The sequence below is a fragment of the Capricornis sumatraensis genome, chromosome 17 (genome assembly GCF_032405125.1).
Source record: "Capricornis sumatraensis isolate serow.1 chromosome 17, serow.2, whole genome shotgun sequence".
NCBI lineage: Eukaryota > Metazoa > Chordata > Mammalia > Artiodactyla > Bovidae > Capricornis > Capricornis sumatraensis.
Genome location: NC_091085.1, coordinates 78668416 through 78685596, shown reverse-complemented (window position 1 = coordinate 78685596; position 17181 = coordinate 78668416). Strand labels below are relative to the sequence as shown.

The 17181-nt window shown below is 65.4% G+C and overlaps 1 protein-coding gene across 1 annotated transcript; it reads right to left on the bottom strand.

The window, feature by feature from the left end:
- Nucleotides 1-267: 267 nt before the first annotated feature.
- Nucleotides 268-14575, bottom strand: LOC138093595 (RIMS-binding protein 3B-like). The gene is made up of 6 exons (XM_068989641.1): nt 14424-14575; nt 10639-10739; nt 3704-8903; nt 1361-1473; nt 1102-1216; nt 268-388 (listed from the first exon to the last, which is right to left on the bottom strand). The coding sequence occupies exons 1-6, from the start codon at nt 14573-14575 to the stop codon at nt 268-270; spliced, it is 5802 nt and encodes a 1933-aa protein (XP_068845742.1).
- Nucleotides 14576-17181: the final 2606 nt, after the last annotated feature.

Here is a 17181-nt window from a genome sequence, read left to right as displayed (position 1 = left end):
GAAAGGTGCTGGAATGATCTTCACATGGGCTTTGGGGGCATTTCTGAGCTTCTTACATCGTGACTTCCGTGCCGTGCAGCTCTCATGAACACGGATTTCACGCAAGGATTCTGAAAGCGATCAGTTAGCAACGGTGTTCTGAAAGAGCATGCTGGCAGAGGGCAAAAGGGGGCCGGGCCCTGAGAGGCAGAGAGAGATGGAGGGGCTGACCCTGGGGGCCGCCGTATGACAGGGGCGCGGGTCCCCGGCCGGGAGCCTGAGGGAGGGCTAGACGAGTCTCGCGGTCACCTTCAGGCTGGTGAGCGGGCGCAGCTCACCAAGGCTCACCCCCTTGACGGTGACGGGGGAAGGAACCAAGCCCACCCCGTCGTGGGACAGCAGGCCCAGGCTGGCGAGGGGCCAAGCATGGGTCAGAGGGCCCCGGGCAGAAGTGGCCGGCGCCCAGACAGGCTCAGTGACCCCGGCTCCAGAGCCCTCCTGACCCTGCCCGCCTGCCCACTGCAAAGTTTCCTCTGCCCTCTGGCCAGCGGGCCTTCCACCCCACTTCCCTCCTGGGCAGGTCTGGACAGGCCTTGGGCCTCCAGGTCGCCTGGTCCGTCAGGGAGGGGCGGGGCCCGTCTCCAGTGGCTCACCTGCTCACACCTGTGCAGCCTCTCCCTGCCCCCCACCCAAAGGCTCCAGGGCCCCAGGGGAGAGAGCTGGGCCCAGAACCATCCACCCTGCCTCGGACCCCTGCCCCCATCCCCTGGACCCTCTCCGACTTCGTCCTCTTTTGAGTCCTGAACCTGGACCACACGCTCCTGCCCTAGCCCGGCCCCAGATGAGGAAATAGAGGCTCCGAGAGCCCCCACTCAGCGTCCCCTGGATGGCTGCTTGGTGGTCCTGCAGCCCCCCAGCCTGCCGGGCTGGGACACTGATGCTTCCCAGGGCCTTGGGGAGGCTGGGGTTTGCTAGACAGCAGGAAGCCTATTGGAGAAGGCTTTCACGCTGCTCCGGAAGCCCCTGGAAGGATGGCCCCTGTGGATACACGACTGGGGGGGGGTGCTCTCCAGGGTGCCCTGGGGAGAAGGCGGGCAGAGAACACGGCTGGGTGGGGCCCGCGGGGTCTGGGAGCCTGTTCCTGGCGGCCCTGCCCCAGGTGCGAAGCCGGGCAGCAGCCGCCGGTGCTGCCATCTGGTGGCGACATCAGGAAGCTCCCGGCGGCGGGCTGGAAGCCCTGGGGAGGGGGTCCTCCTCAGCTGGCGCGGGTGGGGGGGGGGTGGACGCCCGCCCCCGCCCCGCCCCGCCCCGCCCCGCCTGGGCTGCTGCTCCGTGTTTGCACCCCCAGATGTGGCTCCCACCGCCCAGGACGCCGCCTCACCTGCCTCTGCTTCCGTGATCAGAACCAGAGCCCTCCTCTGCTGCCCCAGGGTCCATGCCTGGCTGTTCCGGGGGTGGCGAGGCCCGGTGCCCCGGATGACCCCCCCCCCAGCCCTGCATGGGAGCCACAGACAGGGGTGGTCAAGCCCTGCTAGCTCCTGCCTTCCACAGGCATTTACTGAGGACCTACTGTGTGCCAGGCGATGCGGTCCTTGCCTTGGCAGGGCTTCCGTCGCAGTGGGGGCCAGCGCGGGGGCGGGAGGTGACTCTAGAAGCACCGCAGGTGAGAGCAGGCGTGGGGGAGGGTGATGGACAGAAGCAGAGCACGGTGGGCGCCGGAGGGACACGGAGACTCTGCCGCTGTGCGGGGCGATGAGGGGCCCCGGCCGACGGGCAGGGCAGGGGCTGAGAGAGGGCTGACGGGGCGATGGGGCTGGGGTCAGCCTCCTGAGGCCACCTGTGCGGTTCCCGTGGACTGCAGCGGAAGTCACAGTGTTAGTCGCTCACTCCTGTCCGACTCTGTGACCCCATGGAGTGCAGCCCGCCAGGCTCCTCTGTCCATGAAACTCTCCAGGCAAGGACACTGGAGTGGGCTGCCATTCCCTTCTCCAGGGGATCTTCCCGACCCAGGGATCGAACCCCAGTCTCCCACACTGCAGGCAGATTCTTCACCACCCAGCTACTGTGTTTAAACTTGCAAGTGCTGGATTAAGTTCCTGTCCTCCGGCTAAACTGTCGTTTCTCTCACAGCAAGTGGGGACCACACCTGTGCCCCCCTCCGACTGTGGGCAGCCCCCCAAGCCCCCAACCTGAGCCCAGGTGCCGGGAGGGGCTGGGCCGCCCTCCGGTGCACTAGCAGCTTTCTTGTTCCTGGCGGGCCTCAGGCTCCGTTCTGGGTTGTGAGCTCACACAGATATGATAACGTGGGAGACTGCGAGAGCCAAGGGATGTCTGCACGTCCGTGTCCACAACAACGTGACTCCCAAAACGGGGGCGCGACCCCGATGGATGAGCGCATGCACCAAACGTGGCCCATCCAGTGGCAGCAATTCAGCCTTAAGGAGGAGCGGGGCCACGACACCTGCCACCACTCGGCTTACACCCACCGACGCTGTGCCCAGCCAGGGAAGCCAGACACCAAAGCCCAGATTTCTGGTCCAAGTCCACTGACACGGTGTCCCTAGAGGAGTCAAAGTCATACGTCAGAAAGATGAGAGGTTACCAAGGCCTGAGAGAGGGGACACGGAGATGTCGTGTAACGGCGGGGAGAGTTCCAGTTCGGCAAGAAGGAGAGACGTCCTGGAGACTGGTTGCTCAACATCGTGAACGTTCTCGGCACGGCTGAGCTGTACACTTGAAAATGGCTAAGGTGGGAAAGTGTATGGTGTGGACATTTCACCAGCCTCCGAGCCTCCGAGCCGGCCTTCTCACTGGAAAGCTGGTGTCTGTGTGGGCGCAGGCAGGGGGCACAGCCCTCGGCGGGCAGCTTCCTCCCCGGCTGAGACGCGACGCTTCCGCTCAGGAGGGGTGAGTGTGTGTGCGCACCGCAAGGCCCCAGGCTGCCTCCCGCATCCTCTGAGGATACGGTGGGCCACCTTGAGGCCTCCCCCGGGCCGGCCCCTCCCTGTTCCTGTCTCAGCCCCGGGGATGGCGTGATGTGAGGGCACCCTCTGGACCTGAGTCACCAGCTCCCCCGAGCACCTGCCCGTGGCTCCTACCCTCAACGAGCTGCGTCCAGCTGCTCCCTTCTGCCCCTATGGAGGGTGGTGCCCGTCTGACTGCAGTGGGGACCTGGGCTGAGCTGACCTCCCACCAAAGGGTCTTCTCCTCCACCTTCCGCCCGGGGAAACACGTCTGCAGTCCTCCAGGGCCCCTGGACGGGCAGGGAGGGGGTAGGGTTGGGCTCGCCTCCTTGGTTCTGCTTCCACTCCCAATGTTCTCTTCTGTTTCTATGAACTTTTAATGAGGGTTTGAACAGAAGATAGAAAAGGAACACTCTGGTCAAGACAGGCTTTTCTTTAGACTTTCATACAAGGCAATGGCTGAGAGAAGCCAAACCCTCAGGGGAAACAGGTCTTGAGGAAGGAGCTGAGAAAGGATCAGACCGATGGTCCAGACGCCGCAATCACCAGCCCGCCAACCTCTTGGAAGCAGCTTGCTGTTTCTAGAAATGGCTCTGTCCAGACTTCGGCTTCGCTGCCCTTGAGGCCTGGGGTGACAGAGGGTTCAGAGCAGCAGTGTGTGGGGCAGGAGCCTCAGCGCGAAGCGAGGAGGGCCTGGCGGTGGGTGCCCACGTGGGGCGCAGGCGGCCGAGGCTGCCCCCTCTGCGGGGTGCTGCACTCACTCCTGGAGGGACATGTGGTCCAGCAGGTGGGCGGGGACCAGGCCTCTGTGGCCGCCCAACTCCCCGTAGTAGAAGCCCTTGTCGTCCACAGGCCCGTGGACAGTGACTACGTCCCCTGCCCTCAGTGACAGCTGGCCCTTCGCTGGGCCCCGCGCCAGCCAGTCCCGGGGGTCGTAGTCCAGAGCTGCCATCATGGTCTTTGGAGCCCAGAGTGAGGAGGAGGGCGTTCCGGGGCTCCCCTGCGGCAGGGGAGAGGAGCCCTGGGGGCCGGTGAGCCCCTCGGAGTCATCCAGGTGTCCTGGCAAATGCCACCTGCCACGGCCATCAGTCCACCCCGTGCCCGCATCCACCTCGGCCACCAGCTGACTGGTGCTGCTGCCCTCTGGCCTGCTGCATTCGCTGTGCCAGAAGCCGTGGGGGTCCTGCAGCCGCCCTTTCTGGAGGGCCAGCTCCCCCCCTGCAGCCTTGGGGGTGGCAGACACGGCCAGGGGCTCGTGATCAGGGAGGGCCACAAAGAGCCCAGCCAGAGGGCCCACCCTTGTCCCCGGCGGCGGGGCGGCACCCCTGGGCGTCCCGAGGGCCTTGCCGGACCGAGCAGGACACGATGCTGAGCTGGGCCCCCGAAGCCAGCCCCCAGCCCGAGCCCCCGGAGCCTGACCTTGCATGCTCGGGCCCCGGAGCGCTCGTCTCCGCTCTTGCCCCTCTGCACCCCGCGCGTCCTCCTGCTGAGCGCCACTGAAGTCAGACGCGGATTGCTGGCTGCTGCCCAGCTCAGGAGGGGTGGACGCGAGAGCGTCTGCCTTTTTTCTGAGGACTTTCCCAGAGGCGGCCTTCTCCTGACACAGCTCCTTGCCGGGAGCAGGCTCAGGGGACAGACGGGGGACTCCCGGAGCAGGGCTTGGGCCAGTGAGCACCCGCCGGTCCTGGGTCCCCTCCCCGCGAGGCCGGCCCCATGGCAGAGACGGCCTGTGGTTCCAGGGACGCTTCTCAAAGAGCCGGTTCTTTCTGGAGGGCTTCCGGGCCTCCGTGGGCCCCTGGGCTTGGCTGCCTGAGCCTGCACTGGGACCTCCACGTTCTGAAATCAGTTTGGGCTCTGGGGACTGCCTCCTTGGGGATTCTTCAGGGAATGCTTCGAGATACCTGGCCCAGGGCTCCCTGCCGCTTCGGGGGGCGTGAGGGTGGGCCTTGGCACTCAGGAGTGTAGGCCCCAGCCTCTGAGGGCAGACGGGGAAGCTCCCACTGACGGCAGATGGGTCCCCATAGGTGTAGCCGAACGGCGACATCTCTGGCCAGTGGAGAGACGTGAAGCAGTCGTAAGGGATCTGGGCAGGCACGGAATCCAAGGACTCGCCACAGAGAGACGTGGTTCTCACTGAGATCTTCTGGCACATCGCAGGCCACGGGAGCTGGGAGAGCTCCAGCAGTGTGCTCCCTGCGGTGGCCTCGGCCACATCCGCCACCTTGAGCCCATCAGCGTACACGGCGTACCCCGTGACTGGGACTCCGTTGGAGGACCCAGCTGCGTCGATGGTCACGGGGAGCCAGCTGACCACGAGGAGGCCTGGGGAGGCGTGGCGCTCCACCAGCACGTCCAGGGGAGGGTGGGGGGGCCCCGCCAAGGGTGTCTCGAAGGTGACGGCGGAGGGCGTCTTCTCCTGGCAGGCCTGCAGCGAGTCGCAGGTGGGGCACACCTCCACCCGCACCTGGTACCTCGTGCCGGGCTTCAGGTGGCGGAAGGTGTAGCCAGTCACGCCCATGGGGGTCAGGGCATGCTCCCGGTTGTCCAGGTACACCGTGTGAGCGTGGCTGTCACCCACCCAGGCGATCTCGGCCGACGTGGCCGCGACACTCTGCAGGTGAAGACGCACGGGGGCCATACGAGGAACGCTGTTGGTCCCTGGAGGAGCGTTGGAGGGCCCCTGCCTGTCCCTGCTCTCCTGGGAGCCCAACCGGCCGGCTCCGGTCCTGGTGTCTGAGACCTCTGCTGCCACTTCCATCCTGGAGCGCACCCTCGCCACTGGGCACGGCCCTCTGTCCACAGCTGCCTGGGCTTGCCCAGGTAAGAAGCCAGGACTGGGGTCATCCTTCCAAGCTTGGCCCTGCCCAGCCGCCGGGAGCCGAGTGGGGCCTCGGTCCAGGGACTCAGTGGGCAGGCGGCCCTGGATGTCGCTGTCGGGGATCTGCTCCACCAGGTTGGAAGGCACCAGCCCCCGCCGGCCGTCCGCAAGTGCCCCTTCATAGAAGCCGTCCTTGTCCATGTCGCCGAAGATGTACACGTGGTCCCCAGGCATGAGTGGCAGCTCGCTCTCAGGGTGCTCGTTGGGCCCCTCAAATGGGTTGTAGCTGTACCGAGCCAGGAAGATTTTGAGCTTAGGGGTGGCCATGGAGACCTCCAAGCCCCCCGCCTCCAGGGTCGAGGGCAGGCTGTCCGGCTCCAGGTCCTCTGCCTCACTGGCTGTATCGGCGTCCAGCGTAGGGCAGGAGGGCACCGTGGCCCACTCGGACTCCACCTCCGAGGAGGAGCTCGACTGGAAGCCGGTCCTCTGGGGCTGGAGCCTGGAGTCCAGAGGCTGGCTGCTGGAGTCTGGAGCTTGGGGGACCCAGGCTGGCTGCCCGAGGGCAGCTGGGTTTTCCAGCAGGAGGTCTTCCTTCCTCCGTCTGTCTCTGCTGGGCGGAGGGGACGCTGGGTTCACAGGCCCCAGCTGCGGCTCGGTCCCCGGGTCGTCCTGGGGAGGCTGGCCAGGCTGGCACTGTGGCGCCCACATCTCGTCCCGGGCGGCCTGGAGATCACACAGGACCTTCTGCAGGTGGTGCTGCAGCTGCTGCTGCCAGTCCTGCCTCTGCGCCGCCTGCTGCAGCAGCTGTTCGGCCAGCAAGCCGGCGGCGTCGCGCTGCTGGCACGCGAGGCCCAGCTGCCCGCGCACATCCTCGTTCTCGGCCGCCACCTTCCGCGTCCAGGCGGCCTGGGCCTGCAGCCGCGCGTTCTCCTTGGCCAGCCAGGCGCCCTCGCGGAGCGCCACCTGCAGCTGCGCCTCAGCCTCTTGGCCCCGCCGCTGCGCCGCCGCCGCCTGCGCGCCCAGCTCCTCGCACTCCTGCCGCCGCTGGCTCAGCTCGCGCTCCAGCTCCCGCACTTGGCGCCGCGCCGCCTCGCAGGGCGCGCTCTGGCCGCCCGCCTCCGCGCGGGCGCCACCGGCGGCCTGCTGCAGCGTCAACTGCCATTGCAGGCGCAGCACCTCCTGCTGGGACTCGCGCTGCAGCCGGTCCAGGTCGCCGATGCTGAGCCACTGGGCGCTGGCGGCGCCCTCTCCGGGGAGCGGGCCGAGGCCCGAGGCGACGCGCGCCTGCAGCAGGTGGCACTCTTGCCGCAGCTCTTCGATCTGCTTGTCCTTGGCCAGCAGCGCGCTCGCCTGCTCGGACAGGTCCCGCGCGCGCTGGTGGGCCAAGGCCTGGCAAAGCTCCAGGCCCGCGCGGCTCTCTCCGGGCACCGGCGCGCTCACGGCCCGCAGGTTGGCCTCCTGCAGCTTGCGGGCCCGGTCCTCCAGGCGCCGCGCGAGACTGGTCAGCTCGGCGCGCTTCCCCTTGAGCCGCTTAGCCTTCTCGTTCGCCTCGTCGGGGAGGCCCAAGCGCCGCAGCCGTATGTTCTCCTCGCGGAGGCCGGAGCAGCGGCGCGCCAGCTCCTGCAGCGCCTCGGACAGCTCCGAGTTCCGCCTCAGCAGCTCGCGGTGGCCCGGGCCCGGCGGTGGGGGGCTCGGGGCTTCGCGGGGCCGGCTCCCCGCCTCTTCCCCCTCTCGCAGGGCGCTAGGTGTCTGGAGCTCCGATGGGGGCGGCGACGGCGGCGGCGGCAGGGGCCTCCGGGAGCCCGAGAGGGAAGCGTCTGGCGAGGACTCGGGGGCCCTGGAGTGACTCGGGCTGCTGTCAAGCGAGGGGCGGGGACCCGCCGGCGCCAGGGAGTCGAGCGAGCTGGCGCGCGCGGGGAGCGGGCTGCCGGGGGAGCGGGCGCGCGCCGCGGGCACCTGGTCGAGGGAGCGGGAGCGTGCGCGGACGCCCGCGCTCCGGCCATCCCGGGCTCCGAGTCCGCGTGCGGCCTTGGCGGCGGCCTCGCGAGACGGCTCTCCCAATGGAAGAGGGGCGTCGGGGGCGCTGGGCAGGGCGGGGTGCCAGTGAAAGTGCTCCAGGATGTACTTGAGAAACAGCCGGCGCTCCCGGTCGAGCGCGGCCTGCAGGTGGCGGATGCGCGAGGCCTGCTCGCCGTGAGTCTCCCAGCGCAGCTGCGCCAGGACCTCCTGCAGGCGGCACCGGCACCGCGCGCCCGCGTCCTCGGGCGGCCCCGCGCGGCCGCCGCCGTAGCCGCGGCTCAACAGCTCCTCGGCCAGCTGGCGCTGCAGCTCCCGGGCCTGGCGCGCCACGCCGTCGCGCTCCCGGCGCAGCACCTGCTGCAGCTGCCGCATCTCGGCGTCCTTCCAGCGCAGCAGCTGCCGGATCTCGGCCTCGCGCTCCCGCAGCACGTCCTCCCGCAGCTGCCGCAGCTCCCGGCTGCGCTGCGCCTCCCACTGGGAGCGCAGGTGGTCCGCCAGCTGCTGCCGCTCTCGCTCCGCCTCCTCTCGCAGCTGCCGCGCCCCGGCCGAGAAGCGCCGCCGCTCCGCCCGTCCGCGCGCCCGCTCCGCCTCCAGCTCCGCCCGCAGCTTCTCCAGCTCCCGCCGGTGCTCCTCCAGCGCCGCCGCCGCCGCCGCCGCCGGGCCCGGAGTCGCCGGCTTCTGGGAGGCTGTGCGGCCGCCGTCCGCAGGGCTGGGCGAGTCCTTGGTCATGGTGGCCGCGGCCGGGGCCAGACACCGGACCTCGTCTGGCCCGGGCCGCCTCTCGCCAACGGCCGCCGCCGCCCCGGGCCGCGGCCAACCGCCCCGCGCGCCCCTTCCGGTGCCCGAGGGTCCTCGCGCGCCCCTTCCGTCCCTGGGCGCGCTCTCCCACCTCCTGCGGTGGGCGCACGGGCCCGCGCTCCGCTCTCCGCTGCCTATGCGCGCGCTGGGCTCCGGACCCCCGGGGCTGAACGCCGCCCGTGTCCAATCCGGCGACGCCCAGGGGTCTGTCTGGCTGGCCCCTGGCCTCTGGCTGGCACTGGCACCACGTGCCTTACTATCTTTTTCCTGGATGATACCTCTGTGGCCAAGGAACCCCGGGCGAATCGCGAGCCGCTCGTCTGGGCCTGAAAATCACCAGTGGGTGTGAGCCCACCTTGCCTGGCCCTGCCAAGGATTTGGGTGGTGTGGGTACTGAAAGGGCTTCCCAGGTGGCCCTGGTGGTAAAGAACCCAGCTGCCAATGCAGGAGATGCAAGAGACGCAGGTTCAATCCCTGGGTCAGGAAGATCCGCTGTAGGAGGGCATGGCACCCCACTCCAGTATTCTTGCCTAGAGAATCCCATGGACAGAGGAGCCTGGCGGGCTACGGTCCATAGGGTCACAAAGAGCTGGACCCAACTGAAGCGGTTTAGCATGCGCGCACACGCACGCACACGCGTGCGCACACACACGGGGACTGGAAATCAAAACGAGGTATGCTTGAACTTGAGGGTGTGCCCTGGGCTCACCTGGGGAGGGTGTGTCTGGGCCCGCTGCTCCTACCCTTCCAGGGGCCCCTCCCAAGGCTTGCGTGCGTTATCTGTTTAAACCCCCAAGCCCATTTTACAGAGAAGCCTCGAGCCCATGGCCTGGGCATGGTGGCAGCCGAGACAGGGCAGAAGGGTTCCTTTAAGGACCAGAGCCCCGAACTGTGATTTCCTGGTTCATTTTCACAACCACCCTGGAGACCGCTCTGTGAGAGGGGGACCTCCCGACAGTCACAAGGCCCAGAAGTAACTCAAAGTGAAAGTGTTAGTCACTTACTTGTGTCTGACTCTTTGTGACCCCATGGAGTGCAGCCTGGCAGGCTTCTCTGTCCATGGGATTCTCCAGGCAAGAATACTAGAGTGGGTAGCCTTTCCCTTTTCCAGGGGATCTTCCCAACCCAGGGATCGAACTCAGGCCTCCTGCATTGCAGGTGGGTTCTTTACTGTCTGAGCCATCAGGGAAGCCCAGAGAAGTAACTGAGTGGGGATTCGAACCTGCAAAATTCTGCCTCCAGTTTCCATGGGCACTCTGATGCCATCTGACTGACTTCAAGGTTGCAGCTAGGAGAACCCCTTCCCAGGACTCCTCCCCAGGCTTCCTCTCCGGGAGCCTCACGTCTCACATCCACAGAAGGAGAGAGGCAAGTGGAACCCGGAGGCGGTGGAGGGGCAGGGGAGGAGGGGAAGAATGCAGCTACCGTGAGGGCCGGGCCTGCCCTTGGGCCTGGCTCAGGAGTGCCCAGCTTTTCCAAAAAGAAAAACCAAAGGCCCTTGTGGGCCCTGCTGCTCCCCACACCACCGCTCTGGAGGCAGCATGGCCGGAGAACTCGCCTGGCTCTCCGTGGGGCAGTGCATCAGATGCTTAGGGCTGTGGGCCTTTGGAGTCCAATGTCCCTTCAGCTTTTTGACCTGCTCCCGTGTTCTCGCTGCCCCGCTGTGTGACCTCCCAGAGCTCCTTGACCTCTCTGAGCACTCATTCCCTCTGTAAGGTTTCAAGGAAGTGCGACTACACAGTGCCCAGAGCAAGCTCCGTGCCAGCTCACTCATTTCAGTGCTAGATCAGGAAATAGGCCTGCCAGGCAGGTATTTGGCTGAGGCTGGCAGGGTGCCAGGGTGGAGCCAGCCCAGGGGCCTTCTGAGCTTCCTGGGGCTCACCCAGATGCCTCGTGGCAGGTGGGCAGATGCCTCAGAGACCTGGGTGTCCATCCAGGCTCTGCCACTTCTTGCCTGAGGGACCATGGCTGGCTCTCTTCCAGGGTGTATTGCAGCATCGGTCTCTCAGGGTTGGGACCCTGTCAGCCCAGGACCCTGGGCTGGGTGTGTAGTAGGCGCACCGAGGTCTGTGTACGCTCCAGTCTCCCCATCCAGGGCTTGGCCCGGACTTTCATAGGCTTCCCGGAGTCTGAAGAGGTGGCCTGGCTCAAAGGCCTCCGGGCTGCAGTGTGTTGGGGACGACACAGAAATGACGTGTGCTGCACTCAGCGCTGATGCTTGCCACACATTATTTTCTGTTTCTGCTTCTTGTCTGTCTTTTTGGCCACCCCGTGCAGCTCATGGAACCTTAGTTTCCCCACCAGGGATTGAACCCGTGCCCTTGGCAGTGAGAGCTCCAAGTCCTAACCACTGGTCCACCAGGGTTATTTAAACCAGGCATTCGATATATGAGCGGTCTCAGTCCCATTGGATTCAGAGTTCTGCTCAAGGCAGTAGGCTGGTTAGTGGGCCCCACACAACCCCTGGTTTTGTCCACTCACTACTAACCTTATCTAATCCTTTGGCCTCTGCTGAGCGGTTTCTCCTCCAGGAAGCCCTCCCTGACTCTCCAGGCTGGGCTTGGGCAACCCGGGACCCTGCAGCTCTGATCATACCACCCAGCACCTCTCCTTCTGGAGCAGGTACGTGTCTGGTACACGTGTTCCTGCCCAGAGTGGGCTAAGAGGAGGGGTAAGTGAAAGTCCCTCCACAGAAAGGAGGGACAGGGACCCGGGGCCAGGCAGGCAGGGGACAAAGGGCATGGCTTCCCCAGGCCACCTGGCCTGCCTGTATCCTCCATTCAGGTACCACCTGGCAGCAAGGGCGAGGACCCCAGGCTCCAGGCTGCCCGCTGGGGCCCTGGGCAGGGGCCTCAGGCTGGGCCAGGGGTGAGGCTCAGGCCGCTAGAGAGGCGCTGGTGGAATCCTAAGCTGTGGAACCCACAGGCACGCACACGCATGCACACACAGGCACACACGGAGACACACACACATGCAGGCATACACATATACGCATGCACACAGGCACACGTGTACACTCACGCGCGTGCACACATACACATGCAGGCACACACACACTCAAGCGCACACATGTACACCCATGCACACACGCAGACATGCACACGCAGGCACACACATGCACAACACCCCACGCCCGCATGCACACATGTAGGCACACACATGCCCACACCCTGCACACGCAGGCACACATACACACTCAGGCGCACACATGTACACATGCACACACGCAGACATGCACACGCAAGCACACACATGCACAACACCCCACGCCCGGATGCACACACACACACTCAGGCACACACATGTACACCCATGCACACATGCACACGCAGGCACACACATGCACAACACCCCACGGCCGCATGCACACATGTAGGCACACACATGCCCACACCCTGCACACGCAGGCACACATACACACTCAGGCGCACACATGTACACATGCACACACGCAGACATGCACACGCAAGCACACACATGCACAACACCCCACGCCCGGATGCACACACACACACTCAGGCACACACATGTACACCCATGCACACATGCACACGCAGGCACACACATGCACAACACCCCACGCCCGCATGCACACACATGTAGGCACACACGTGCACACACAAGCAGGCACACGTACACGTGCATGCACACACAGCCACACGCATACACACACAGGCACACACATGCACTTGGCTGCTTCTAGCCCGGCCACCTGTGTGGCTGTAAGCTCAGGAACTTTACTTACATCTGGCTCTTCCCTGCCCTTGCCCCGGCGCCACGTGGCTCCTGGGGGACGCAGCTGGACCTGTGGTCCCACCCGTTTGCATCCAGTCTGTAATGTCGTGACCCCATTACTGACCCCGCTGCTCCTCAGGGCGTGGCACCGGGCAGCGCCTGGGGCCTTTACAGCCCAGGCTGTGCTGCTTGGAGCACGGCTGTCCAGCCACGAGCCCCCACAGGACCCTCAAAGCGACTTTCCCCTTCCCCCCACCAGCCTCTCTTCTGTGATCAACCTTCCTGTGTTGCTCCTGGTGCAGAACAGATAGACAGGCAGCCCTCTCACTCACACAGGCTTTCCCTAGGTAGGTGCGCAGACAACCTTGGCCCCATCTTGCAGGTGGGCAAACAGGCTCAGAGAAGCCTCCACCCTTTTTGCTGCACTCATGTTTTTCATTCTCTTTTCTCCTGGTGTGTGCTTGTTTTTTGTTTTCTGGGCTGTGCTGTGAGGCTTATGGAATCTTAGTCCCCTGACCAGCGATCAAGCCCAGGCTGTCAGCAGTGAAAGCCTGGAATCTCAACCACTGGACCTCCAGGGAATTCCTGATACCCTAGTTTCTCATCCTGGGTTCCCGTGAACGCTAATGTACCGTGGGAGATGCCACTGGGCAGTGGCGAGTATTAAGAACACAGGGAATTTTGGCTCCAGGGGTCCTCTGTGAGAGGAGAGGTGGATGAGGGGGATGGGGGAGGTGAGACACCAGGATGGTCCTGGTGGTCGTGGAGCCACAGGGATCATGTCTTCATGGGACCCCTAGGCACAGCTCTGTTGGACAGAGGCTGAGGCCCCCGAGGCTCAGCGGAAGTAGGTGGCTCACCTGGGTACGTGGGCAGCTGGGGCAAAGCCAGACAGTCAGCTCAGGGCTTTGGGAGGGGCTCCGCAGCCTGGCCGATCTGTCACAGCCCCTAGGAGGGTGGTCAACAGTGAGGGGAGGAGGGCAGGCTGCTGCCAAGGAGCAGGACCCCAGCTCGAGCCCCTGGGAGCCCCACGGCACCATCCCGTCACTGCCCGTGCTGGTGCCACCCGAGGGGCATCAGAGGAACATGGTAGAGTGGCTGAGCAAGTGGGGGCCTCATCCATCTCCCGCTATTAAAGCTGAGCAGTGATCATCCAACTAGCTGCAGGCACCCCTGCGGACTCTGAACTCGGGAGCCTGACTGCTTTCCTTGGGTCTCAGCTTTCTCGCCTAAAACACAAAAGGGACGGATCACATAGGCAATTTTCAAAGGCGACTCCCTCGTGCCTCTGGGGTCCTGGCAAATACTGTAGGGTGGGAAGGACATGCCGGAGCTGACCACTCACTCACGTCATTTGTCAGGCTGTAAAGGAGGACTTCCCTCTGTGGCTCAGTCGGTAAAGAATCTGCCTGCAGTGAAGGAGATCAGGGTTCCATCCCTGGGTTGGGAAGATCCTCTGGAGCAGGGAATGGCAACCGACTCTAGTCTTCTTGCCTGGAGAATCCCATGGACAGAGGGGCCTGGTGGGCTGCAGTTCATGGGGTCGCAGAGTCGGACACGACTCTGCCTAACGCAGCACAAAGAGGACGTTGGTTTACAAGTGTTTTTAAAGAGGCAGACTGGGGATTCCCTCATGGTCCAGTGGTTGGGACTCCGGTGTGCTTCCGCTGCAGGGGGCACAGGTTCAGTCCCGGGTCAGGGGAACTAACATCCCACAAGCTCGTGGTGTGGCCAAAGGAAAACAAGAAGGTGTGCTGCTGGTAAGACTGAGAACCTCTGGGTTAGAGAGCCTTCTGTCAGCGGCCCCACTGCCCCAGCGCCCCCTGGTTCCCCGATCCGGAGAGGGGTCCCGTGGCCCTTGTGTCTGGCTCCGCCCCACGCCTGCAGCCCCGTGCTCCGTGTCTGTGACCACTGGGCTGGGTGGCCATGGGGCCTGGGGCTGCTTCTGCTCATCTGCCCTCTGCCAGCCACGCCCTGAGCCGCTTGGGGCACTCGACCTTGCTGAGGGTCCCGGGCTGCATCCTGAGAGCCCACTGGGGGCTTTAGGCCTCCTGTCCCTGTGGCTGCAGTCACCCCAGCTTTCCAGCCCGCTTCTCTTATTTGTGGGTCACCATTCCAAAGTCTTCTCAGCATCTGAGACAGAGCCCAGGGCCGAGTCCGGGCCCAGGGAACGCGTGGCTGGAGAAGATGAGGCCCGCCAGCCGGGGAGGCGGGCGTCCTGGCGCAGTTCACGGTCTAGGGTCAGCAAGTGTCGCTCAGTCATGCTAAGTCACATCCGACTCTTCTCAGCCCCCTGGACTGGGGCAGACAGAGGCGTTCAACCCAGATGTGGCAAAGGAACATGGTAGCGAGCTCCCAGTGTGCCCTTCGGCCGGGAGCCAGAGGTGTGGTGCTGACCGGGAGAGGAGCCCATCCCAGCCGGGCAGGAGAGCCCAGGCTGCCCAGAGCGGGGACCCTGACTCCAGATGGAAGGACCTGCCGCGCCCTCAGCCCCTCCCCTCGGGGCTTCCTGCTGCAGGTCACGGGACTGCACGCGGCACCACCCCATCCTGAGGCGGTGTGTACCTTCTCCAGGTCAACTCCCGGGCCCACCGGTCCACCCCCTCAGCGGGCAGGGGCAGCGGGTGCCAGCCTCCAGCTCTCTGGCTGCAGCCCCCTGGCCACCCTGGGCTGGACTCTTGTCTCGGTGGTCCTGGCCCTGCTGCCCCCGCCCCCTTGTGCCCCCCGAGGGGGACCGGCCCATCCCCACCAGCACGGGACAGGCCTTGTTCCTGAATCCTCACCACAGTCGGGAGGCTGGCGCTGTCCTCTCCGGAGGGGGAAACTGCCCGGGTCCCATGAGGCCCCAGGCAACCCGAGCCTGGTGCTGCCAGAGGCGGCCCGCGGGCTCTGACCGCCTGGGCATCACTGGGATACCCAAGCCGCTGTCTCCTGAGGACCCCGCGGCCATCAGCAGCAGCGTCTTGACTTTTAGCTCCCACTGTTGCCAGGACAGACCCATCCTCTGTCTTTGGCATCTGCATCCCTCTCTGCTCTGGGCCCCTCCCAGCCACCGTCTTCCTGTGCAGCCGGAAGCCCGAGGAGGCCTGGTCCACCCCCCCGACCACGGACACCTGGCAGAACCTGTGGTCTAGACATTCGGCACTCGCCCCTCATCAAATGCTGGCTGAGCACCCTGCCTGGTCCAGGCAGAGGATGGGGGCAGGCGCCGAGTTAGTCTCCTTACTCACTAAGCACAGAGATCCTGCAGTGGCGTTTGCGAAGGCAGGATGGTGGATGGATGGAAGGAAGGTGGGGATGGAGGGAGGGGGAAGGGAGGGAGAGGGGGGCGCTTTGGCTTGACCGTGTTTCCCAGACCTCGTCCACCCCTCACAGTCCGGCAGCAGACTTGGACGGGACCCCTTTGGTGACTAGGGGGCTGATGACAGCTTGACTGACCCCTTGAGCCTCAGTTTCTCCCTCGGTCAGTGGGGCTGCAAGAGTTGTGACCTCAGAGGGTGTTTGCGGGCGTCAAAGGCAGGCTCTCGTGTGGACACCGGCGGGAGCCCGCCCACTGCAGGCGGTCAGGCTCGACAAGCAGGGGGGCACGGCTTGTGCTGCGGGCTGACTGGCACTTGCCCGGCGGATAAGACGGCGTTGGGCCAGGGAAGGAGCGAGGCAACGTGGGCAGAGACCGGGCCCAGACCGCGGGCACCTCCCCGGTCCCCTGTCTGAGCCTGTACGCCTCACCAAACCCCCCAAAGCCCCTGTCACTTTCCCCGGCTGCCTCCCCAGGGTGTGGTGAGGAAGGAGAGGAGGAAGGGGTCGCTCTTTTCAAGAAGCGTTTCTGCGTTTGACTGCCCTGGTCTTAGTCGAAGCCCACCACGGCATCTGCCATCTTCCTTCCGGCATACGACCTCTTAGTCGCCGCACACGGGATCTCGGTTCTCCAACCAGGATCCAACCCATCCAACCTGCAGTGGAGCGCAGAGGCTTACCCACTGGACCACAGGGAAGTCCCACGCTGGCGAAATGTGCAGGAGCGCCCACCGTGCGCCAGCCCTGGGGGAGGCAAAGGCTCTGCTTTCTCCTTTCTCCCTTCTCCCTCTCGATGTGAAGCCGGGGCTCTCAGGACCTGTCCACCTCCAGGGCCCTTTTCCTCTGCTCGTGAGACACCCACTGCTCTTAGCGTGGAGAAGAGCGCCTTCCCAGGCCTCCGTGATCTGCGGCGCACCCTGGGCTTGGCCTGCACTGCCGCCGGGGGTCCCAACGGCCATCACCTTGGCCTGGGTGACTCCCCTCCTTCCCCGTCCCTACCGCATCCTCCGTCCTCCAGCCAGAAAACTCTCCTTACACCCAGGCATCTGATCTGACCCTGGGGTCGCCCTTCCGACCTCAGGGCCGCTCCTTTCCACCCTTCGGGTCCCTGCGTTGCTTGGCGGGGAGGGGTGGGGCCGGCACCCAGCCTGGGACAGAGTCGGGCTCTGCTCCTCGCTGGCCGCACTACCTTGGGGGTAAACGCTTGGCCTCCACTTCTGTCTGTTTCCTAAGAGTGTTACTTAACGTTGTTTGCTCAGCGAGGATCCTGCCCCACCCGCCCGCGTGGGAAGCAGGTCCTGCACAACCCCTTCCCCATCGCATAGGCGCTGAGCGGTGTCTGAAAGAATCCCGGTCCTTCTGCACACCTCCCGCGGCCAGGACCGCTGGGCACCCGCTGTGCGCCAGGCCCTGATTCCGCCGCGTCTCCTAGCGCCGCCGCCCCCGGCACCCGCGGAGCGGGGGAGGGGCGGGGCGGGCTGGGTCCCCGCGCGCGCCCGTGCGTCCCCGCGCGCGCCCGCGCCGTGCCCGCGCACAGCCGGCGCCGCGGCCGCGCGCGCGCCGCCGCCGCCC